Source organism: Cheilinus undulatus, linkage group 19 (assembly GCF_018320785.1).
Source record: "Cheilinus undulatus linkage group 19, ASM1832078v1, whole genome shotgun sequence".
Taxonomy (NCBI): Eukaryota; Metazoa; Chordata; class Actinopteri; order Labriformes; family Labridae; genus Cheilinus; species Cheilinus undulatus.
Genome location: NC_054883.1, coordinates 20,598,686 through 20,624,122, shown reverse-complemented (window position 1 = coordinate 20,624,122; position 25,437 = coordinate 20,598,686). Strand labels below are relative to the sequence as shown.

The window sequence follows — 25,437 nt, the reverse complement described above, 5'->3', positions numbered from 1 at the left end:
AGGGGTATTTCAATGGTTCAAATATTTGATTGTTAATGACAAACACCATTTCACCATGATTTAAATTTTAAATTGATCCCTGGGAGCAATTATTTCTAGGGGAGAGAAACACGCCGCTAGGTCTGTGCTGCACACATTTGCTGATTTAAGTTAAAAGAAAACCTTTTTGCAGAGCTATCATAAGGGAGCTGCAACTTTTTGAAGTGCGAGCCTGCATCTGCTTCGAGCCAAGCCAACCTGGGGATGTTGCTGGAGAGCAAGAAAATAAAACATAAAAAGAAAAAAATAACACTTTGTCTAATTCTATATTTATGTAGCCCTCAGCTTGAGGTGTTCACATAAAACAGTTTGCATTCAGAAGTGCTGCGGTGATCGTTATGCTGCACGTTGAGATTGGCGTCTCTCCGGGCACGGTTGGCGGGTCGAGCTCAGCCTGATTCATTTGAATTAAAGTTACCCAACTAAATAAAAGGGATTCAAATCCCCACTTTTGCTGCTTTGTTTTTTGCTCATTTCAAACCTTTCCTGATTGTTTTTTCAGGCAGAGAGTTTCTGTTGGAGAACTTTTTGTATTTACTGTCTCTGCATAAATGACTGTAATTTTTATTTAGCCAGATTCATTTGGAGCAGCTGTTTGATGTTGAAATGTCATTATTTCTTCTTCTTCAAGCGCTTGTTGCTCGAACATTTTTTGATCAGAGAGGAGCATACCATCTATCAGGAGAGGATGACAGTATAGTCAACTTTAATCAGCATACATATAGTTGATGAGAATTCTACGGTGGCCCTGAATGTCAATTGCAAAAAAAATATATATATATATATATATATTTATATATATATATATATATATATATATTAAACGCGAAATATTGGTTTAAAATTTGTGAAAGACAAAACATTTCTTGCTAAAGTTAGCTAAAGTTTTTGCTTATCCTTGTGAGAAAGAGGCTTGGCACCATGTCTATAATTAGCCAAATTGCAGAGCTCCAATCTACGTTTGTACCAGACCCAATAAAGGTTCTGACCAATCAGCTTTATTAGAGGAAAACAAGGTGGTAGCTACAGGTGTGGTTTAGATGTACTAGAAGCCAATAGCAATGACTCCCTCTGGTGTACCGTTTAGCTCGGATGTAGCTATAGCATAACAGCAGTTTTATCAGGACTGAACCACATATTTGTATGAAATAAAGAGCAAAGAACAGCACTGAAAGCTTTAAATAGCACAGAGGATGTTTTACATGTCTCCTAAGTGGCCTCAGCATGAATTCTATCCACCTACAAGCTCTCCTGTTCATAAACTATGGCAGCGCCGGCCTGTAGAGCTCAGCTTAATACTGGAGCTGCTACCTCATTTTGTCCTAATGCTCTGATTGGCCTGTAATGAATGTGACACACAGAACATTCGTCCGATCACCTTCCAAGAATTTTTGAAAGTCTTGACCTTCTCACACACTTTGTATGGCCGTGTCCTGAAATGTCTCTGCACTTCAATGAAAGTTTTCTTCTTTCTCAAGATGTTTTTGGGATTCTTAGGATCTTTCTGCATTCCATAAAATATTTATGTCTCATGCAATGCATTTAACAAAATAATGTCTCATTTACTTGTTTTTCATAAAAACGGCTCTCGACGGTAAAATGCCTCATTTCATATGAACACTTGCACCTATCGGATATCTTAGTGATCTTACCTCATGTAAATCTGTCCACATCTTTGCATGTTTTACACTCAGATCATGTCTAGTCAGCATTCTTGCACCCTTTGCACATCTTGCAACCATATTATCAATGCACATGGTCTTACATATACTGGAAAAATACTATAAGAGCTGGTACATATTCAATTAATATTTTTTTTTCCTCATTAAAATACTGACTAAAACACTAACACTAACTTTTGCAGATTTTGTTCTTGCACATGTTATAACGTATTTTTGTTATAATATAACAATGCTATCAGTTTTTATATAATTTGAATTTTATTTTAATTGTCAAGGTTTTCACTTTTGGGTACAAGTTTGTGTTTTAGTTCATTTTGGATGGGGTTTAAATGTGAGAGATGTCTCATGTTGTGTCTGTAAGCCCCTCGATACCTTGAATTTTCCTTAGTATTAATAAAGGATCTACCCATCTGAAATGTTTTTGCGTTTTATCTTTTTTTTTATTTCACATTTTGTTGCCTTTAACTCAGTGTTCCTATTTGTTAATTAATTAATTAATTGGTTTGCTTGTTTTCTCATTCAGTGAACTGTTTTAATGTGTCGTACATGATTTGCGCTCTATTTGATACTTTCTTTACCATAAAATGTTTGTGTTTCAATAAATGTGTTAGTCAGGGCTGTCGGTATGAACGCATTGATTGTGATGTGATGTGGTCCATAATTACATCATCTTTATTTAATTGCATTGAATGCATGCTTTGTCATCCTTTTTTGGTTTAAGTCACTGCAGTGTCTCACCACAGGGATGTGAAATAAGTCTTCTGCTCCTTAATGTCTCATTTTACTTTAAAAAAAAATTAATAAATAAATAAAAAACTCACAGACAGCTCAGTGGACAAGTCAAACCTAAATTTGGGTTAGCAAACATTTACCTTTTTAATACTCCCTTATTTCCTTTTCAATCCATGACAAGTTCCTTTTTTCCATAGTTAATTGTTGTTAACTACAGAAATTCTGAGGATTTATACCTGTAATCATTGGACAACCTTGGTCTAAGTGTTTCATTCAGTTTGAAAAATATATTTTTCTAAATTATTTCCTTTTTGTTTCTTATTATTATGGGTTAATTTCTTAAACCTTTCACAGAATTTTTTAAGCATTTATTTAATATATTTTTCTCAATTTTAGAAGAAATCTGTTTAATATTTGTTAGTTTTATTAGATGTTTTTGTATTTTCCAAAAGTATTTTGGCACTACTGTAAAGTTTTTGTTGTGTTCAAAGTTTCTGTTAATTCAGTATTTTTCATCTCATAAAAGTTTTGCATTTCAATAAATTATTTTTTTATTCAATGATGTGCTTTTGTGGTTCATGTTTTTTTTCTTTTTTTTTTTATAAAGTGAAATTTCATTGTGGTTGACCTTCAGGGCCACCGTAGAATTTTCAAATATATGACTAATATGTATCTACCAAAAATGATTTTTTTAGACTTGTGAATTGTCTACATATATTTATGCCATCCTTTAAATACCAAACAATGGTTGGAAAATTTAATAAAACAAAACTCCTTGTGGCTAAGATGAAAAGGCTTTAATAATGACTGCAGGAACTGATTTCCCCTCCTCTCCTGTGCACCATGTATTTTAGTCACTCTGACTATGCATAACCTGCAACACCAGTGTTGCGGTGGCATTTATGTCACTGTTTCAGAGCAATAATATGCAAAACAGGTTTAAATTCCAGACCTCTGTCAGGTTTTTCTGCCCGAGCTGTATTCTTCTCCACTGACCCTGAACATGATTTCCTGGTGCTTAAACCGCGGAAAACCCACACGGTCGGGGTGTGCGGAGATGTCAACATCGTGCCATATTTCTGTGGCATCTGGATAGATCATGTGCCTCTCTGCACACATATTTATTTATTTCTCCTCTTCCAGAGCAGTGTCAGCGAGGCAGATGTCCTGCTCACAGGAAAAATATAATTTGCGGTGAAAAGAGGGGAGAGGAGGTGGAGGGGGGAGAAAAAAATATATGAATATGCAAATCTTGTCACAGTGTGGAACCTTGTAATGAGTGGGAAATGTTGTCGCCATCTTTCATTATGCAGAGGTCATTGCTTAATGCCAGGCAGCTGGGCCCAGCGTATTCTCTGCACTCCCCCCAACCTCTGCTGTCATCTCACAGCGACTTGAACCAAACTACAGCCCGGCACGAAGCAACAAGGAGGTCATGGAAATGCAAATATTCGTACATAGAACACCTGCATAGTGCTGCTCCTGAGGAAAAACCTTGTTTATGTAGTTTTTTATTCTTGCACTGAGAGTTTTTTGATCATGTGTGGGCATTTGAGGAAATATTTTGCACACAATTTGGAAGTATAAGTGGCTCCTTTCCTGCCTGTCATTCCCCATTCTCTGTCTTTCCCATGTTTCTCTATCTATGACTCTATCCACTTTCCTGTCTTAATAAAAGCAAAAAAAGCCCAAACTTTTAAGAATGCCGGCCCTTGTATGGATTGCTTTGTGAGACATTTTAAGTTGAGAGTTCAAAAGTAAGCCTAACCAGTGCTGCTCCCTCTCTAGATGTTTCCTTTTGATCAGCCCTTTCATAGATTGCTGAGACAGCTTGCCGCCGTTCTGTCTTCTCCCTTTGCAACAGCTTTCCAGAAATCTCCGCTGGCATCTCCCCGACATTGAGCCATGGGGCTAATCATTAGGTAAACCCGTCTCCCTCTCTCTCTCTCATGCACTCTTCAAATAATCCTGAGTTTGAATGCTAAAAATGTAATGAACTTCATGGTTCATTGTGTCTGACATTGCTTAATTAATGGGTGCATTTAAAGTACATAGGGCCCCGGTAATTGATTTATATGCATGATTTGCACATACAGCTGTTGGTTCCTGTAGGAGACTCATCACTCAAAAAGTGGTGCTGAAGATGATAGGCTGGAGAGGTAATATCAGGATGTTCTGCTGGCCAATCCAGCCTTGGGAGGAAAAATACCAATTTATATTATTTTTTTGATTACTTTCCTTTGGGTTTATCCAAAATTTTTCCCGGACGTTTTAGCTTATAATAAACTCAGCCTGGGAACATTTTTGTCATGAGGACCTTTTGCCCCCCCGTAGTAATAATGAATAAAATGACAATATATAAGTGAGAGACTTCATTTTTATTAAGCTGTGCCTGATCAGGAGGATGGACGGTTTGTTTCATGCAGCGTGAAGCAATTAAACGTCCTTATGCCAACGTGGTGCTTCAGCCTGGCCGTCTCTCTTTATCAGCGTACGTGCCTGGTCGCCTTCCACACAGACAGCCTGTTTCACTGCAACTGCCAGGGCAGAGCCGTACACCAATAATGGCCTAATACTCTGGACGTATTTAGGGTTTTCTGCTTTAAAGCCAATGTGCTTCCTCAGAAGAAAGCAGTCTTTTGAACCGGAACAGTGTTGTGTGGTTTGTTCATACACCTTTATGTGGACTCTGGAGACTAAAACTAGTGGTTCACACTACAACCACTGAAGCAGGCATGCAAATTGACTGAATATTTATTATGCAGTAAGACGTGGTGTGCAGGATCATCATGTTGCAGGGTTATTTCCTAAATCATTGTCATCTGAATCACAGTCATCAATAAACATAAGAGGTGTATTGCTTCTCAGAGGTCTTCATTCAATACAAGTTAGCTTAAATGCTAACCCTAGAACTGCTGCCTGGTGGTTATATATCTCTGCAAAGTGCATCACTGCTGCACTTTCAGTGCAGAAATGAATCAAGACGGACTGGGGTGGTTTTACTGGAAGTGTAACTAGTGCAAATCTTACAACCTCAATTCCAAAAAACTTGGGGCGAATTGTAAAATGTAATTAAAACAGTATGGAATTATTTGCAAATGATATAAACCCATATTTTATTCAATAGAAAAAAAAAGGAAAAAAAAATAGGGAGGCAGAGTCTCTCAGATGTAAAGATGGGCAGAGGTTCACCAATCAGTGAAAAATGCATCTGAAAATTGTGGAACAATTTCAGAAAAATGTTCTTTAATGTAAACTGAAAACAATTAAATTCATATTATCATCAAAAGTTTCAGAGAATGTGGAGAAACCTCTGCGCAAGGGAGAGGGGCAAAGGCTTTTAAGGGACATTGCAGACCTCCGCCATTAGCCCTATCTTCCAATAGTAAAGAATCCTTTAAAAAATCCTGGATCCAGACGATGATCCGGATCACTCCCAAAATCTAATCAGTTCTTCAGCCATCCAGCTTGTTATCAGTGCACAGTTGAAAAGCATGCATCTCTGATGGTATGGGGTTACATTAGTGTCTGTGGTGTGGCCAGCTTATAGATCTGGAAAGGCACTATCAATGCTGAAAAGTAAATAGAGGTTTTAGAGAAACATTAACTCCCATCCAGACAATGTCTCTATCAGGGAAGGCCTTGCATTCAGCAAGACAATGCTAAACCACATCTGTCACAACAGCATGGCTTCACAGTAGAAGAGTGCTGGTGCTGAACTGGCCTGCGTGCATTCCAGACCTTTCACAATTAGAAAACATTTGGCGTATCATGAAACAAAAACCCAGCAAAAAAGAGCCAAGACTATTGAGCAGCTAGAATCCTACATCAGACAAGAATGGGACAACATTCCTCTTTAAAAATCAGGTTTACAGACTGTTGTTAAAAGAAGAGGAGATGCTACACAATGGTAAATATGACCCTGTTCCTACTTTTTGAGATGTCATCAAATTCAAATGAGGGAATAATTTTCATGAAATGGTAAAATGTCTCAGTTTTAACATCTGATGTGGGTTTTTTTTTATCATGAATAAAATATGGGTTTATGAATTTTGTAAATCAATGCATTCTGCATTTTATTTAGTGTCCCAACTTTTTGGAAATGTGGTTGCATTTTTGGTGGATGTGAAATATATCCTATGCCATGCATACGTGAAACAGTTTATTCAGTGTGTCAGATGTGATTTCAGTGAACAGCTCCTTCAAAGCTCCTATCCTGACAGATACTGTGTATCGTGCTCCTTATTATTGATGAAAGCTCCTGTTCCCTGATGCTGAGCCACCACCTTTACAGTGTTAGCATTTAGCCTCCATTGACTGTGGCCTTATGCTTAGTGCAGCCATACTTGGTGTGGTTATAATTATTGTTTTCTGTGGAGATGTGGAGGTCGCCGGCCTCTAACCATTATTTGGTTTTTGACAGAGCCTCTACGGAGCTCAGATCAATCTCTCACCTAGAGAACATTCTAGCATATTTCTATCACCAGCATATTGATTTTTCCATGAGCTGGGTCCTGTTGTATGTGTGAGGTGTTTGCATGCACAGAGCACTGGGGGTTCAGCCTGCAGCGTGCACAATCACACACATGCATGCACTGTACATGGGCTACAAATAAACATGCACAGGAGCTCACATACACACAAACTTTCATTTATGCATTTCTGGAGACACCCATCGGCATTTTTTAGTGTAAAATGCACACATCGGCATTTTTAGGGGCTTTAGATCTCAAACACACACTTCTTGTTAAAGCAGACACCAAGTGAACCATGTCCTCTCAGGGGCCAAGTGTCTTGCTTTCTTTATTACACACACTAATCAATACAGACGGGCCTGTTGTTGAGGCCTGCCATCTTTTCATTTTTTCCTCTGTGGCCTCTTTCTCTCACTCCTCATCCCTCCCTCCCCATCAGCTTCCATCATTCTTCCATATTAAACACTTTCTTTTTCCATCCACTCTTCTTCCTCTCTGCAGTCATCGGTCTATCTGAGCATGCATCCATAATGCCTTACCTTCTCTTCTTACCATCAACTTGCTTAAGTTTGAATTTGTGCCATCTCCTTGGTACAAATAATAAGAAAAACACATAAATATAGGGGATTTAAAGCAAAGCTGGAGACACATCTGTTGATCAATTAATCATTAATTATAAGCATAGGAACAGGAGAGCATTCCAGCAAATGGTAATAAGTCCTAGTATAATGCCAGAAAAAGTCTTATACCATTGGAACTTCCCTTTTAAATGGTGCTACATTTTTAAGGAATATGCATTTGTGGAATGAGCAGCAGAGCTGAGTATGCAGAATGCACCCAGGAAAAATGTGCCAAATCTCTGCTAAAGTCTAACAGCTTATTCTGCTATTGCTATTGGTCTTGTTTTAAGCTTCTTGTGCCCCCAATCAGGTGCCTGGTTGTCATCATTGGAGGCAATCTCAATGCAGAGAGATATCAAGATGAGATTCTGAAACCAGTGGTGATCCCATATCTCCACAGTCTAGGACTGAACTCTATCCTCCAAGATGACAACGCTCACCCCCAAAAAGCGAGGTTTATCGGAGACTACCTCCAGATTTTGGGAGAGGATGGAATGGCCTGCCAGCAGTCCTGACATCAACCCCAATGAACACTTGTGGGCGTGCTTTTTGAACCAGAGTGACCAACACAACCACACTGGCTGGTTGAAGAATGGGATGCCATTCCTTCCACAGCAGTTTGTGACCAGGCTGGTGACCAGCATGACGAGCAAGTGACAGGCTGATGTGGCTGTGTATGGTTCTTCTACATGCTACTGAGGCTACTGATTGTTAAATAAATTAAGTTGCCAATATTTTTTTTCTTCAGATTTTAAAGGGGCTGTATGTAACTTTTCGACATTTACCAGCCAATATTATTTTTCATGTGAAGGTGGACTTTAGTCTGATGTGAAACATGACACCCTAACTGTCTTTCATGGTTGCGTTATCAGGCCTCTAGGCTCCTCTCATTAGAAGGTATCAAGGCCGAGTGCGCTCACTGCCGACATCGCTCGCTCCCTAGGCCCCACGCGCTCCCGACTGCTTCTTCCCCTGCTGCCGATAGCAGCAAAAGCTAATCGTAGTTTAGAGTGAAGCTACAGCTATGCCGTGGAATAAACCTGACCATCGATGGTTTTCATACTCAGTGAAAAGGTAAGACATTACTTCAAACCACGTGAAATCTGTTGTAATGTATTTTGAAGTTATCTTAGCATGCGCGTCCCCCCAGGGCATGGGCCAAAGATCATGGGGGGCTGCGAGGCTTTGTCTGCTCTGAGGCTGCCCAAATTAGATTTGCAAATACTGACTAAAACCATGATAAAGCAGTTTTTAAGTAGTACAGTGGTCTTTTCATAAGGAAAGCATGCATGAGCCCTTTTTAAGGCTTTTAACATTGAAACAATTAAAATTTATGTTGATTTTTGGCACTAGTTTGTCACATTTCCTTCTCTCTTGGGTCCTGGGGGGGTCTGCTTTTCTTAGGTGCATGTAGGGGGGGTCCTAGGACAAATGGTTGGGAAACACTGCAGTAGAGCACTTTCTGGTCAGGTAAATGAAGGTCTTCGCACAGAGTCCACTATTTTCAGAAGAAATAAACGTCACACTCAAAGCTTGCACACTGAGTTGAATGCATTCAAATTGCATTCGCTATGAAAATTTGTAGAACATGGCAAATTGTTTCGTACTGCAAAATGAGAAAAAGAGCAAAGATGATTCTGCATTTAACTCCTTAAAAAACCCGCTTAATCCATCCATCCTGACAGCGAGCCTAAAGCGGCCCCTGCCCGCGTGTTATAGCACTGTGCCAGGCTGGAGAGACAGAAAAACCTTTTAAATTCAGTCTGTTACTAACCTGACATGCTAGATGGATGTGTTTCACACATCCATCTGGAAAACCTTCAATACACAGCGTTTGGGAAAGGGCAGAAGCTTTGAAAATAACTCAGAGTGGAATTGGATGAACGTTCTGTCCGTCACATCTTTACGTGCCAATCAGAGCAACAAAACATGTGACGTAGCCGCGATCAAGGTGCGCGTGCACAGCTACCAGGGAATAACGTGAACCACGGCAACTATAGACATGTCAGTACACGACTTTTGTTGTTTTTGAAAAAAAAAACCAACACACTGCTTTTCTTTGTTCTTTTTTTGATGAAGAAATGTCATCAAGTTCTGATGGCGCTTTAGCAGCATCCACGCTAATCTCTTCTACCATAATTGCACCAACCTCTTGTTGCTGCTTGCTCACGTCACGACTGCCACACCTGAAAGTACTGCCCCTCGTTGCTGATTGGTCCTGTCACTTTTTAACCGGGCCCAAACGGTTCAGATGGGAGCTTTGCAAGATGGATTTGCCAGTGAGAAACAAAGAAACGGGGGTATCCATCTGCTTTGTAGGGTTAGTCTGTTGCGTGGCTGTGATCATAAACTTAGGCAGTATTGATTATGTTCCACAGTTTACATCCAGGTAATACACAGGAAAGTCAAAGAGTTAAAAGTGAGGTTTCAGTGTAAGGGAGGGAGGGAGAGAGTTGGGAGATGGTCAAGCAAGTGCGCAAGAAGGGAGCTGCAGACGCAGCTCTGAAACATCGACCTCCCAAATTACTTTGATGCATGCAAAACAGAAAAAAATAGTACCCGTTCTGATTAAAAGAATGACAGGCAAAGGTTTCGGCATCAGTGTGCAAACATTATTAACCCAAGATGATTTTTCTTTTTTAACGCGCAAAAATTTCAGACCAAAAAAAAAGGCTCAGTGTTCAAGGGCCTTAACTCAGCAAATTCTTGTTTTTCAGTAGTCTGATGGATGCACAGGTTGTAGCTGCTGTGTTGTTTGGAGTCTGTAAAGGCTGGAATCACAAGAATCATAATTTTCAAGTGATATATGGCGTGTTATTACACACTGTAGTCGTTTATATAACCATGATAATGAAGAGAAAACACACGTACAGCCTATGGGTGGACCCTCCATCTATTGTTCAACTTTAGGTCTTTGGTAGCAGTTATCAGCGTTAAATTTTTGATAAGCTGTGCCCACCTTGAGAGGGAGAAAGATGGAGTGTGTGTTTTTTGGTGTTTGAGTGAAAGAGAGGGGGAGAGTGTATGAGAAAGGCGGCCTTGTTGTCATCTATAACTTGGCTGGACAGGGCAGGGTGATTTGGATTTAAATAATGTATTAGCTTTTCAGAGCTACCATCCACAATGCCTCACAACACAATGAAACATAATAACTTTAAGGTATGTCTGTGATTGTGTGAAGGTGAGAAACAATGAAAAACAAACAAAAAAAAAAATCATGTCTTTAAGATGCAAATTGAGTTGTGTTCAGAATGGTTTGAAGTGGACTGACTGGGTCAAATTTTGCTCCTGCTGTTTGGCCTTTTATTGTCAGGGTGAGTTTCAAATATTCAAAGATGAACCAGAGCTCTGGGCTTTGGTGCCGGTGCTTTTAGAGAAAAGAGAGGGTCCAGCAGAGAGGGGGTGAAAGATTGTGCTGGAATTTGTCAAAAGCCAATAATCATTCTGGTGCAGAAGAGGAGTACTATATCAGTGCGCCAAATCAATATCACATTACTATGAGTATGGGAGTATATACAAGACTCATCAAATTGATTATTTTTGATGCTACAATGGCAGTTTCATTTGCAGGGGCCCTCGACAACAACTGCTGTTCAATTACTGGGGTTGTGTGTGTGGAGAAAAAAAAGAAATACAAGAAGACAAATGGATATTTATCTGACTAAAATAAAGCCTGCTCCAGATAGAGATGAGGAATGGTATGTCACAGTCAAGCTCTGCTTAAAAGATGACTTGTTTCATCGGACATTGAAATTTCATGAATATATTTTCCAAGAGGCCTGGAAAAACAGAATTCATCATGAAGTTTGTACAGGCCATAATGTCAGAGCTAAGATTAGTCGATTTCCTAATGTATTGTGCACGTAACCGAGGCATTGTTAAACATGGGCTTCCCTGGACGTTGTAACAGAGTATGATGGGTTTATATGGACCTTGTTTGAGCCATTTTTTAAAACTATACTGCGTACTGTAAGTTATTTGACAAAAAAGTGCATTTGCACATGCTACATTTTCTCCAGTTTTTGTATCAGAAATTGCTGAAAATGTGAATTTACATCCTTGTCAAAAAAGACTGAAAAATCACATTGGCATAACTAATCAGAGCCTTTGCTCTGTAAATGTAGCTCAGGTTCTTCACATTTCTCTGGATCATTTCTGAGATGTTTCTACACCTTGATTGGAGTCCACCTGTGGTAGATTCAAGTAGTTGGACATGATTTGGAAAGGCACACACACCTCTCTATAGAAGGCCTCACAGCTGACAGTGCACATCAAAGCAAAAGCCAAGCCAAGAGGTTAAAGGAACTGCCTTGGATTGTTGCAAGGCACAGATCTGAGGAAGGCCACAAAAACCATTTTGCTGCACTGAAAGTTCCCATGAGCATAGTAGCCTCAGTGATGCTCAAGTATAGGTTTGGCACAACCAGGACTCTTCCAAGAGTTGGTCGCCCCACCACCTCACCATACTGTGCGATCTGGGGAGAAGAGCCTTCGTAAGACAGGTGACCATGAACCTGATGATCACTCTGACTGGGCGCCACAAATCCTGTGTGGAGATGGGACAAAGTTCCAGAAGGACAACCATCCACCAATCCGTGCTTTATGGCAGAGTGGTTGGTCAGTGTATTTTCTGGCAGATCCATTTCCTGGTTGAAACCAGACTCAAAAAATGGGAGAAACTCTAGTTATTCCGTGTTTTCGTTTTTGACCAAAAATGGAAAAAAACGGAAAAACTAGCCATTATTCCATTTTTCCGTTTTTGACAAAAAATAGAATAAACAGAAAAACTTGCTGTTTTCCCATTTTTTCATTTTGGTCACAAATAGGAAAAACAAATGACATTTTAAAAACGGGGTCCAATTTTTGTTTTTTTTCACTTCTGTAATGTAGTTTTCTTCATTTAATGAAATACTTGAGGAAAAGGAAATCATGTGACCCATCAGGAAAGGTGAGCTTTTCAAAATAAAAGGCTCCATGTCAAAATAAGATTCATCCATAGAATTTTACAGTATTATAATAGGCAAAAATGCTCTATATACAATGTATGATAAATAATGTAAATTGTAAATGTATTTGCAATTTAATGGACTGTAATTACCTTTTACCTTTTCATACACACACACCCAACCACACACACATCCATACAGATAGATAGATAGATAGATAGATAGATAGATAGATAGATAGATAGATAGATAGATAGATAGATAGACTGAAGATGCTTCAACTAAGTACTGGGCGAAGGGTCTGAATGCTTATGTCAATATGATATTTAAGTTTTTTCCTTTTCTCCTTTTACCTCCTTTTCATCTCTTTGTTTCATCATGTTTTGTTCAATATTAAGTCTGAACTGTCACATTTTTCATTGAAAACATTTGGTTCTGATTGAAAATAAGAACTTTTAGTTGGGACTTGTAATGTAGGAGGTGTATGTGGTGGGGATGGTAAACCAGTTGTGACCTAAAGGGTATTGCCTTACCAAGTATCCTGTTTCCCACCCCTAAGTTACACCCAAAAAAGTTATCTCCTTAAGTAACATCCGTCCAACTGTTGCAAAGAACGCCTTCAACCAATGAACTCCATCGTCTAATGGCTCTCAGTCTTCAATATGGGGCCATCAGGAGAGACAAGGCGCAGCGGCTCCTTGGATGATTAAAAAGTCATTTCCTTAACTGTCCTCCCAGGATTTGCGAGCTTTTTTTGTAAGAAAACATTAAATTGCTCCAATCAAGCATAAACGTCTCCTGCTTGTGGTGTAATTTGTACTGCTGTTCGCGTGGTGGGTGCTTATTTGTCATCCTTTTCCTTTGGCGCTTTTCCCAACCGCCTTGATCAACAATTAATGGTTGAAATTGCTTCCTTGTTACTTATGGCTGTGCAGACAGATGCTGCAATACAAAAAAGAAAAAGTACAAAAGATACTTTAATTGCACAGCAGAAATATGCAAAGATTGGATCAACACTATTTGTTTAAATCATTTCTTCTTGTTTTTTAGCTTTACTTTAGTGGTGTATTTGATACATCCAGGAATAACAGAAATACAGTATCAGAGCAGCAGCAGGAGCTCTCCTTCTTTTCTGTCCACCCTATTCTGTTCCTCTCCACCTCTCTGCTCTTCTGTCTCTCTCCCCCACTCTGTTCTTTTACACAATGACCTTTAGTGCTCTTTCCTTCATTGCGGGGACAGGCCGGGGCCTGGCATCTGATAGAATCAATATTCTATTATGATAGTGCGTGGAGCGTGTGGGGCTTTACAACTCGGCTGTAATAGTCTCTCTATTTCATCCCGTGGCAGCCATGGCCTGAGGGATCATCCAGGCTTCTCCAGGCTCTATGCTCCCAGCATCGCCCCATTTCCATTAACGTGGCAGGCCTCTGCCTACCAGGGGACAATCTGTGTGACCGATGGATGGGGTTGAGAAAGAGTCCAACCTCGCTGCAATGTGTGTCAATAGACTGTGTAATAGCCAGACCTGGGTGAAATGTTAGTTGAATGGCTTTCCAGTTTTAAAGGAAACAAGAGGGATTCTTCCTATTTCTTTTATTTTATCTTGCTTCTTTTTTCAATATTAAATCTCCCTGGAGACCAAATCAAATTATTTTAAAATATTGTTTGACTTATGGGTGAAAATATCCAATTTACATGAGGATGCCACCTCACTACATAGGCAGTTTTACCATTAGGAAAAGGAAGGTGATATCCTGGGTCTTGTGATCCAGGGAACCTTAAGATATGGCTGATGTGTAGGTGTGCATCAGACATGAGGGACAAACGTATTTGGCCACACCTGTTAATTGTTGACTTTAGGTGTGATGCATTGTCACAGGTGTATAAAATCAAGCACCATGCAGGCCGTGCAGTCTCCATTTGCAAACATTAGTGATCCTAAATAGGTCGTTCTGAAAATTTCAGTGACTTCAAGTGTGGTACTGTGATGGATGCCACCTTTGCAATAAGGCGAATACCCTGCTGGATATTCCACAGCCAACTGCAAGTGATCTTATGAGAAAGTGGAAGTATTTAGCAACAACAGCAATGCTGCCACGAAGCGGAAGACGATCTAAAATCACTGTCAGGTCAGTTTTTGCTAAGAAATTACCAATGGTCTGCTGATATCATTAATGTAAGCGTGAAACTGCTGCAATGGCAGCTTCATGGAATGGGTTTCCATGGCAGAACAGCTGCATGCCAGCCTCACCTCAACAAGTCCAGTGCCAAGTATGAGATTAGAGTGATAAAGCACACCGACGCTGGACTGTGAAGCAGTGGAAACCTGTTCTGTGGTGGGACGAATCATGCTTCTCTGTTTGACGGCCAGATGGGTGAGTCGAATTTGGCTGATGCCAAGAGAACGTTACCTGCCTGACTGCTCTGTGCCAACTGTGAGGTTCTGTGGAGAGGGATAATGGTATGGGGCTGTTTTTCAGGGTTTGGGCGAGGCCCCTTGTTTTATAACTAGTTCTTATGATTTATTCTATTTAACTTTGACGTTTCTGACATTGTGCTTGTTCTCCTCTCTTTCCTGTGTGCCTTCTTTTACTTTTAATTAGATATATTTTGAGTTAAGTATTGTACTTAATTACATTTTATAAAACATTGAGAACTGAGTAAAAAAATAAAGCTCTCTGCCAACAACATGAAAACAACCAGGCATTTGGCTTTCACATCAAATCGGTCGGTACATGCATGTAGCAAGAAAATGATTCCATATTTCTTCCCAAAGCAGCTGTTGCATTGTACTTTAGATTCGGCCAAACTTTACAATTAATAACCTGCCTGGAGTTCCATATTTTCTTATTGTTATTGCACTTTAAGGACAGGTTATATTTTACTGTGAAAGCCCTTTGAGTATCAAGAGTAGCTACTCAGTACTTCAAGTAAATTTTAAATGACTTACTTTTTACTTGAGTAGATTCATAGACCAGGACTTTTACTTCTACTTAAGTAAATTTAAACCATACTAATGAGGAACTTAGGAGCACCTGGCATTCATCAACTTAAGAACACAGATGCAAAAAAATAAAAAATATTTTAAAAAAAGGATTTAAATTTTGTTTGTTTGATAAATATCAAGGGAACATTTTCGTTTTCCTTTTTTTAAGACTTTATTTTATTATGATCATTATTGGAATAACGTTACTGTTATTGTTTTATCAGAGAATGGTCTGAATCAGCCCTTTTTATTTTGATAATTTAACATGTCCATGTTTAAGATGGAATGTTGTCGAGGCTTACAACCAAGACTGATTGTAGGGGTGGGCAATGGGGAAGGGTTCTGTATGTCTGGATACAATGTTAAATGACAATCAATAAAAATTGTTAATCATAAATATATATATATATATATATATATATATATATTGTTTGTAATTATGTGAGTATTTTGAAGACTTTTTGCAATGGAATGATTATTTTTTTCAGAATTGTTCAGTCCCCAGGAGATGGAAGAAAAACTTTTTGCAAAAAAGTCTCAGTCATTATTGTTTACCATGTTTCATATATAAAAAACTGAGTTTGATTTCAGTTTAGTTGTTTCTTTGTCTTTACAGTCCCACAACTTTTTAAAATTCAAGTAACATTACTGCAGCACATGTATTCTGAACAAAAGGATGTTTAGAGCTTGACTGTACACCACAAGGTCGATGTTTTATAAGTTTTTTCAGACAAGAAGCCCAGGTGCAACAGAATTGTTAAAAATAGCTTAGATTTCAGCTGGTTAATGAAGCAAACAGTCTGCTTTCTGGAAAAATCTCATACTCCATAAAAAAAATTCTAACATAGCAAATGTAGCAAATGTAGCTTACGTAGCTCCATTAACTCTATAAACTATTAAGATTATGAGCTAATGTTAGTGTTGTAGTATTCGAGAATGGTTTTGGTCTTGAGACCACATTTTGAATGTCTTGGTCTTGTCTTGGACTCTCGAGCATTTTTACTCGGTCTTGTCTCACTTTTGGACTAGCCGGACTTGGGATTTTCCATCAAGACCAGTCGAGACCACCACTGATCTGCCATTCTTCGACTTCATTAATGTGATAATCAGGAGAAGCACTTGCTGAAACAACAAATAGCTACACCTGAAAAAACTCGGACATCGGTCCATCTTATCTCTTGTCAGAAATACCTCTGAACTCTTAGTTTAGGCCTCATTCACCTGACAAATCTAGATAAACGGTCAGAGGACTAAAGTATAATCCGTTTTTCTGTCAAAACCAATAAACGAAAAAAAATGGTGCACTTTTTCCTGGCCTGATATTGGTTTTTGGATTTTCCCTTTTTCATTTTGCTGTTTTAGGTCTGGAAATGAAGACAGCACGTGACCATTAGGTAAATAGACTTCCTACCAAAACAAAATCCTAACTTATAAATTAATAATAATAAAAAGATAAGTTATGTTAAACAGCGCTTTTATTTTTGAAGAGTGTTACAGTGTTTATTATATACACCATTAGGCTCATTATGATCATTTCAGATTATAGAAATTATATATATATATATATATATATATATATATATATAATTTTTTTTTTTTTTTATCATTTTTTTATGTTACTAATGTTACCAATGTGACAGCACACCAGTGAAGGAGAAGGGAGCAGTTTCTCCCTGGCACAGTGGAAATCAATCGTGCCTGAAGTGAAGACGGCCTTATTCTTTGCTGTAACACTGACTATGTTAAGATAATATGTCAGAACCTTTTAATGATCATTTTAGGATTATGACACAAATACTGCAATGGGTATGGGTCATGGCGTCATGATGTCCCCTGCACCTTACCCCAGCATGTAAAACAATTGTTGATCTGCAAGGAGTTCTAGGCAGTCAGGGGTAAAATGAAATGTTAATCTATTAGAGATCATGGCACCAGGCAGACCCCCATAAAAGATTCATGCCATTACGGCTGCCTTTCTGGAATAATTAACTGATGTGAGTATTTTTTCATCCAAACGCAGTTAAAAATCCAAGAATTTAAATGTCATTTGGGCGACAAGTTTTGATGTGAATTCTTAATCTAGAGCAATAAACATTATGAGGTTAACAGGATGTCCTCACAGGCTTTCATCAAACGTGTCCATTTGCCTCTAAAATGTCAGCATTTGTTGTAAAAAGCACCGCAGATTCAGTTGTTGGAATACATAATATTTGTATAGAGGCATAAGTGAAGAAGAGGCCTGGTCAGAGCAGAAATGCCCTTTTCAGCTGTTTTAAATGTCCCTGCATACTGGCAGTCTCCATCCTCACTCTCCTTCAGCCCCATTTAGTCCTGATGTATGTCTTTCTTTCCTGCAGAAGTGTCGCCCCTGACAGCGTTCATGTTCCTCATTCCCCTAAGCTCCGCCTCCACCTCGTCGTTTGATTGAGAGTGGAGGTGCGTGATGAGGCCCCGCTCGTCTCATATTCATCATGATGTAACCATGAGCAACCCGGATCTAAATTACCTTCGTCTGGCATCATTCCAGCACATGCTATAAATGAGGTAATCGTCCTTGACTATAAAATTTGCATTTTCAAGACTTAATTGCTATCATTACATTTTTTGCGTAATTCTATTAATTTAACAGAATGGGGGATCAGAGGCTTTTTTATGGTTATAATTTGCAGTAAAACAATGCATTCGCTGGGTAGGATAAAGTCTGGAGTAGAGGAAGGGTGAGTGGAGCATCAGGACCACTCTGGCCTCTCATTATGAAATTCCATTATCCCTGTCCATTTAAAAAAAAAAAAAAAAAAAGCCAACAAATACCTACAAAAAACTTCTACTACCATGCAATCAGTTTTTGTGCAGGCCAGCATGAAAAGCTCTCTCTGATTCAAGACAGGAAATGCATCAATTACATCCCATCAGCACATTGTGTGGGCTAACTGAAGCTTGTGTCTTAATAATGTCGGCCCAAGCTCTATTTTTGCCACGCTTTTTTAATCCTGGCTCGCCTCCTTTGTATATATGTACATGATGTCAGCTGCGCTCAGTAGTGCCGTCTCCAAATAGTATGGTGGAGAGCACGGCGGATGACACGGAACAACGGAGCCATCAACTCCCATTTATGCTTCCCGCGGTGACCTTGCCACAGACGTCTACGAGGTTCAGAAGTGCGCCGAGCTAAGTGCCAGCAACATTCTGCAACCCGCTGCACTTCCTCGCACTCTGCTGACCTTAAAAGTGTGGCCTCAATTTGGGGGAAGGTTGAAAACACACACGAGCATCCTGCTCCTCTTTCTCTTTTGCACGTTTGTTGAAATGACCCACTTTTATCACATAACTATAGGTCACTATTTTAGATGGAATACATTCAGTGCATTTGCAAACTTGATTCAGCAAATGTTTTGTTTAGCAGAGAAGGCCAATAAGAGCACTGAAAGGACCAAAATCAATAAATGGATCAATTAATCAAGCTTAATTTACTGTATGGAGCACCAAATGAAGTCAAAAGTGGTTTTATGGTACTTTACATGACTGCAAATGAACACTGCACTCTTTGTTACATTAGACTACATATATCAGAATTAACCTACCATGAGCAGGGGTGTCATAGTGGGGGGTCAAGTGGGACTGAAACCAAGGCCCCACTGGAGGAAGGTCTGAACAAAGACTATATATGAAAGCTGTCAAGTTTAATTGTATTAATCCAGATCAATGAAGGTCCACAATCACTGCACTTAATTAATTGCATTAATTGCACGATTCCTTCCTTGCTTCCTTTTTAAAGGGCACATATCTTACCCCTTTAAGACAAGTTTACACTGTTCTCAGAGGTCCCCGACACATGCCTGTGAAGTTTGTTGCTGGAAAAACAATCCAGTATTTGCATGTATAAAAACCCCTCTGTTTCAGCCCTGCTTAAAACAAGCTCTTTCTGTATGTTGAATGTAAATGAGCTGTCTGACTCCGCCCCTCTCAGGAAATGGATGTGGCTCTCCTGATCCTCCTTTCAGCTGGCAGCTGAGGGTGGAACTTTCCTCCCAGCCGGGAGGGGAAACTGAACCTGTCGGGCTAACTCCCCAAATGACATCACGAGGGGAAAACCTGAGAAAGGCTTGTTTCAGCATACATTTTCTGAAAGAGAGGGATGGAGGGAATGGATTTTTCTGATTCTTGGGGGTTTTGTGGAAAAGCCAGGGGCACACATTTTTGCTAGAAAAGCCTGAAAAAGTGTATAATTTGCATAATATGTGACCTTTAAGGCACCACCATCAACATTGAGCAAATTTGACAATAAAGACCAAAACACAACCACAACTTGTTGGGCTGGTAGGATTTTTTTTTTTTTTAAAGAACTAGAGAAAGACACAGAAAGGGAAAAATATCAATGAAATGTTTTGCTTGGGTTTATAATAATGAGCTTTTTTCAAACAATAATGGTCCAAAGCTTCCACATCCAACTCAAAGTTCACACATTTACAACAACTCAAGCAGTGGAAACATTATGATACATCCGCTTCATTGTGGAAGCCTGCATTATTATTATTATCATTATTATTATTATTAATATTATTCCTTAAACTTGTGCATAATGCAAGCATGTGCCACAACTTCAGTGATCAATAAATAGTGGGCTGACAATGAATAAATCCTATGTAAGTAACTTTTCAAAATGCACCAGCAACTTCATAAATATAAAAATAAAATACTAAATCCCCTGAAGGCACAACACACAGTTCTGTCGACTGGATGTGCAACCATTTGACAACATTGCATAAAAAATGTGAAGCAGGCACAAAGGATGGATGGATCTTTCCAGGGATTTTTCTCTAAAGTGTGTCCTAGAATTAACTGCATTTTTAAGTCCAGGTGCACATTAGCATATGGCAGCTTTACAGCCAAAAACAGTGCAACAAATGTCCATGTCTGCAGACTTACATGAAATACTAGTAGTATATTCCAAAATAGTGTGAATGAAGTGCAAAGGTCAGCGTTTTGGACGTTCTAGCAGTGGCCAACAGTACTGCATGTTGCCGAAACAAAATAATCAATATTTGTGAAAATGGACAACAGTTTCCTGCAGCAATGTTGCACAGTAGGAGTCTACAAGGTTAGAGTATGCGTTTCTTCCAGGTCTCCTTCTCCCCCTTCTCTCTTTCTCCCCTGTAGCGTTCATGTTGACTTCTGCTGACACTGACCAGGTGGTGTCGTCACAACTGGTTTCCATGGAGCCTTCAAACAGGAAGCAGGTAAGGCCTGACACACGGCCCTGATGCTTAACGTAGCGGTGAGGAAACAAAGAGCTTTGTTTTGACCGTGTCAGGCAACATCAGCTCAAGATGCAGCAAGACACTGAGACCCGCTCCTTCCTCGCTCTTTGTTTGGGCATCATGGATGAGAGTGTTGCCAGTGCAGACGATGTTGGGTGAAGCTGTCAGGTGTGCACGCAGCGGGGTCATCAGAGTGTTAGTGACAGCAGCTCTTTAGTGTGTGCATATGTGAAAGAGAGGAGGGCTGACTCACCTCTACATGATGCTTCATTCAGTTTAAGGCCCCAGCTTTTGTCCAAAAACATCTGATCAGAGATGAGATGGAGGACGGAGATTGTCTTTGTTTTAAATTTACAAGAAGATTAAAACATATTCAGACAAAAGATTAGAGGTGTCCAATACTGTGAAATTTTGCATCAGTCTGACTCCAAGTAAACACAGGGCTAGTATCTTGAACCCAGGCACCATGGCAAGAGGGGGCATGATAAGATCAGTTAAAGTTTTAGCTATAGACCTACACCCCATCCTAAAGAATATCAGAAACAAGAGGAGGGCTACAAACAACAATAACCGTGATGACTATTTAGACAAAGGATCTGTTGTGGTATGTGTTCAAATCAAGCCATACCCCTACGATTGTTGGAAGGAGAGAATCAGGCTGTATGGGAGAGCGGCAAAGAGAAAGACACTGTTGAAGAAAACTCAGATTAAATCTCAACTAAGTTCTTCAAAAGGCATGTGGGAGACTCCATGGTCAAGTGGAAGAAAGTTCTTTGGTCTAATGAGACCAAAATGGAGCTTTTTTTGGTCAACAGATGAGACGCTATGCCACAAACACACAATCCCCATTGTAAATGGATGGATTTTTAATTTTGAGGGAAACTGTGCTAAATCTGGATACATTTTTATGACCACTTAATGATTTTGTGACTTTTGCCTCAGACTGTTGAATAATAAGTTGTTCATGGTAAAACCATTTGATCAAAAATAGTAGTATTCTTGAGTGACATCATCCACTTGTTTATCAAAGGGGCCTTCTGAAGCCAATCAAAGGTGGTCACCATATTGAAAATACCATCCCAACCTAGAAGCAGACAACAAGGTCAACCTGAGCCAGGTCTCATGCCTCCTGATGAACAGCTAACACTACACATGAGATCCCCCTTAGATCAGTGGTCCCCAACCTTTATTCCTACAAACCCCTCTTATTTGTATCATAGATGAGTTGAAGAACCCAGGGCCCACACAAACAAAGGGTGATACATGGATGTCAAAAAATACCAAATTTAAAAGTTTTCATTATTCAAATCAATTTAAAACAATCCCACACAAAGGGTTTCTTATCAAGAGACCTTTGCATGAACTATTCATAAGTGTTTTATCATGATTTTAGTAAGTGTGAGTGAATCTTAATTTTGGCAACCTCAAAGTAGACAGAGCCTCCCCAAGGAGTTCTCAGACCCAAGGTTGGGACCCAATGCCATAGATGATGTTTGGGAGAAGCAGAACTTTCAGACATAAAACTTGGAGGGTAATTTGTTGAATATTCTGTTGGTCAGATTACAGGCCAAACAGTTTTATATCTTCCTGTGCTACTTGGGGGTCCCACAAAGGTCATTTCTGGGTACACTCCTATTGCCATTGTAAATGTTCCCTTTGGGGGACAGTGACTTTTTAAAAGAGCTGCATGGATAAAGTGCATTCATCATCAGTACCGCAGTACTGATACGCCCACCCCTGCCAAAGATGTCAAATTTGAAAATAAAGATCTTGTTTTCTATGCTTCAGATGCATTTGGGACAAAAAATGTATAGAATCTTGAAAGGGCTCTTTTTTAATGTGACAAGGATGAAAATCTGTGGGTAGGATTCAACATAGACTAACAGAGGCCATTATTCAATGCCAAGCTGTTTGACTTTGGATTTGAGACTCTCAAAAATGTGTTGAGAGGTAGAACTTCCCACAGACGTTGCTCATAATCTCCATCCATCAGCGCGCTAAGCTGTCTGCACTGAGCTGTTCTATCTCCATGTATTTATTTCACTCACTGCCATTTGTCAATAAAGGTTCAACACTTTTCAACATCAACATTTTACTCCCTGATATGTGGCGAGCAACCACATTAGTCACTCCTGGTCGGTGGCCAAGCCAAGCTGTTTGCTCAAGATTAAGCTCTGAGCGGAGCATAATGTAGCTGAAACAGAGAAATCTTCACTTGATACAAATGGCACAGGAGAATGTTTGGATAGTCACTGTTCAAATGTGGGATGGAAGCCAAAGAAAAGAAAACACTGTAATGGTATTGAGCCTGGAAAGGTGCTCAAAGTGGATCCGTACTTCATCTCTTTTCCTCCTCATTTGTCCTAATGATGCTGTTTTTCACCCCCTAATTCACATTTTTTGTCATGGTCTCCTGGAACTTTTACAAACTTAAAAAGAAATCCATATGAGGTATGTAAATGCCAAAATCAAGAGCTCATTCCACTCAGTGAAAACCCCCTCTCTTTTTTGCATACTGAAACAGAAAGGGCATTTTGTTGATGAAGCACTGTACTTGACATTCATCTGTTGTGCAAATTAACATTTAATATCCATACACATTTGAATATGTTCTTTCTTGACACAGTGAGAAACCCGCAGCATCGACCAAACTCACGAGCCGCGGAGGGCGAGAGATGGGTTTTGGCCGCGAGCGCTTTTTGCCCACCACAAACGACATTAATTGTTTTGCAAAATCTCACTGCGGCGCCCATTTTTCAACAGTTTTTTGTTTTGTTTCCTCCTGTACACAACTCTTGACTCACATATTTGTTCATCCTAACTTGACATTGGATGGCAGAAAGCAACATTTTTTTGTGCCCTGGAGTGACGACCCTGAAAACGGCTAAATAGAAGTAATATGTGGGAGGAGGATAAAGGCCCAAAATGGCTCTGTATTTGTCACATTTATGAATTTAAAAGATAGTGTATTGAGTAATTGTTACAAGGACTGCAGCCTGTAAGAGTGGATTTTTTGTCTCTGATTACCGAAGGCCACACAATCACAACAATTAAAACCAGGGCTTGGTATAAATTTGTTTGTTTGGCCATTCTAGGACGGGGACATCATTGTCCTTGAACCATTGCTTTACTACCTTGGCAGTATGTTTCGGATCATTATCATGCTTCCAGTTGGGGCCAAGCTGGAGTTTCTCAGCGGATTCCTTCACGTTTTCATCAAGAATCCTAATGTAATCCTCCTTTCACATAATTCCTTGGACCTTGACAAGGTTCCCTGTGCCACTGGAGGAGAAGCATCCCCATAGCATGATGTTCCCACCTCCATGCTTGAAGGTGGGCACAGTGTTCTTTGGCTTGTATGCTTCTCTTTCTTCCTCCAGACGTTTTCAGCATCCATATGGCCAAATAATTGCAACTTTGTCTTGTCAGACCACAGGATGGTTGACCAAAAGCTGGGATCTTTCTTCAGATGACCTCTGGCAAAAGCCAGGCAAGCCTCCAGATGTTTTTTTCCTGAGCAGCGGCGTCTTCCGAGGCTTGCATCCATGGAGACCTCCTCTGTGCAAGACCCGCTTGATGGTGGACTGTGACACCTTCGTCCCTGCCTGGTCAAGCATTTCCATTAGGGCCTTGGTTGCTGTCCAGGGGTTGTTGTTGACCTCTCTGCAGATTTTCCGGGCAAGTTTAGGGGACACCTTAGGCTTCCTGCCATGCCCACTGAGTTTTTTAACAGTGTTGAATCTCTTGTACTTGGCGATGATGCTCTGGACGGTTGCTACTGGGACATCATACTGCTTTGAAATGGCCTTGTAACCCTTTCCTTCACTGTGGGCATTCACAATACGTTGACGTAGGTCCTCACTGAGCTCCTTCTTCTTGGCCATGAAGATTAGAAACTGAGAATGACCAGAACACTTTTCCCCTTTTATACTCCTCTGGAAAGATGCTATTTTTTGTCATTGTTTAACAGAAAAGGTATTTATTCTATTGGAACATCTTGAAAATGTAATAACAATAGGCACTATCGAAAAAGAACATTTTTATTATTGTCGGGGGCATAAATAATTCTGAACATGAGCAAAAGAGAACTTTTGGCCATAACTATTATTTTGCAAATGAAGTTCAGCCAACTCATGTGGATTTGTGCATAGCAAAAAGTAGACAAAAGATACATATGAAGTACCAACATAATAGTCTTTAATAGTCTTTTAAGAATGTAAAAAAGAATGTTATTTTCCATCAGAAAAACGAGGCTTGTCATCATTGGAGGCAGAGAGATATCAAGATGAGATCCTGCAACCAGTAGCAATATCATATCTCCACAACTGGGACCGAACTCTATCCTCCAAGGGGACAATGCTCCCACAGAGCAGGGTTTATCAATGACTACCTCCAGAATTTGGGAGTGGAGAGGAAGGAATGGCCTACTAGCAGTCCTAAACTGAACACCATTGAAGATTTGTGGGATCAGCTTGGGCGTGCTGTTCGTGTCAGAGTGACCAACACAACCATGTTGGCTCACTTGTGGCAAATGCTGGTTGAAGAATGGGATGCCATCCCACAGCAGTGTGTGACCAGGCTGGTGACCAGCATGAGGAGGAGGTGCCAGGCTGTTGCAGCTATGTATGGTTCTTCCACACGCTACTGAGCCTCCTGTTTGTTAAATGAATAGATTGTTAAATTGCCAGTATGGCTT

General features: G+C 39.8%; 1 protein-coding gene across 1 annotated transcript in view; it reads left to right on the top strand.

Moving 5' to 3' along the window:
- The window catches only part of ofcc1 (orofacial cleft 1 candidate 1), a 198,188-nt gene extending 174,142 nt beyond the window's left edge, over positions 1-24,046 (top strand). Inside the window, exons 24-25 of the mRNA XM_041814710.1 lie at positions 20,641-20,720; positions 23,837-24,046. Of these exons, the coding sequence (XP_041670644.1) occupies positions 20,641-20,720; positions 23,837-24,046 (290 nt within the window). The remainder of the gene's footprint in view (positions 1-20,640; positions 20,721-23,836) is intronic.
- Positions 24,047-25,437: the final 1,391 nt, after the last annotated feature.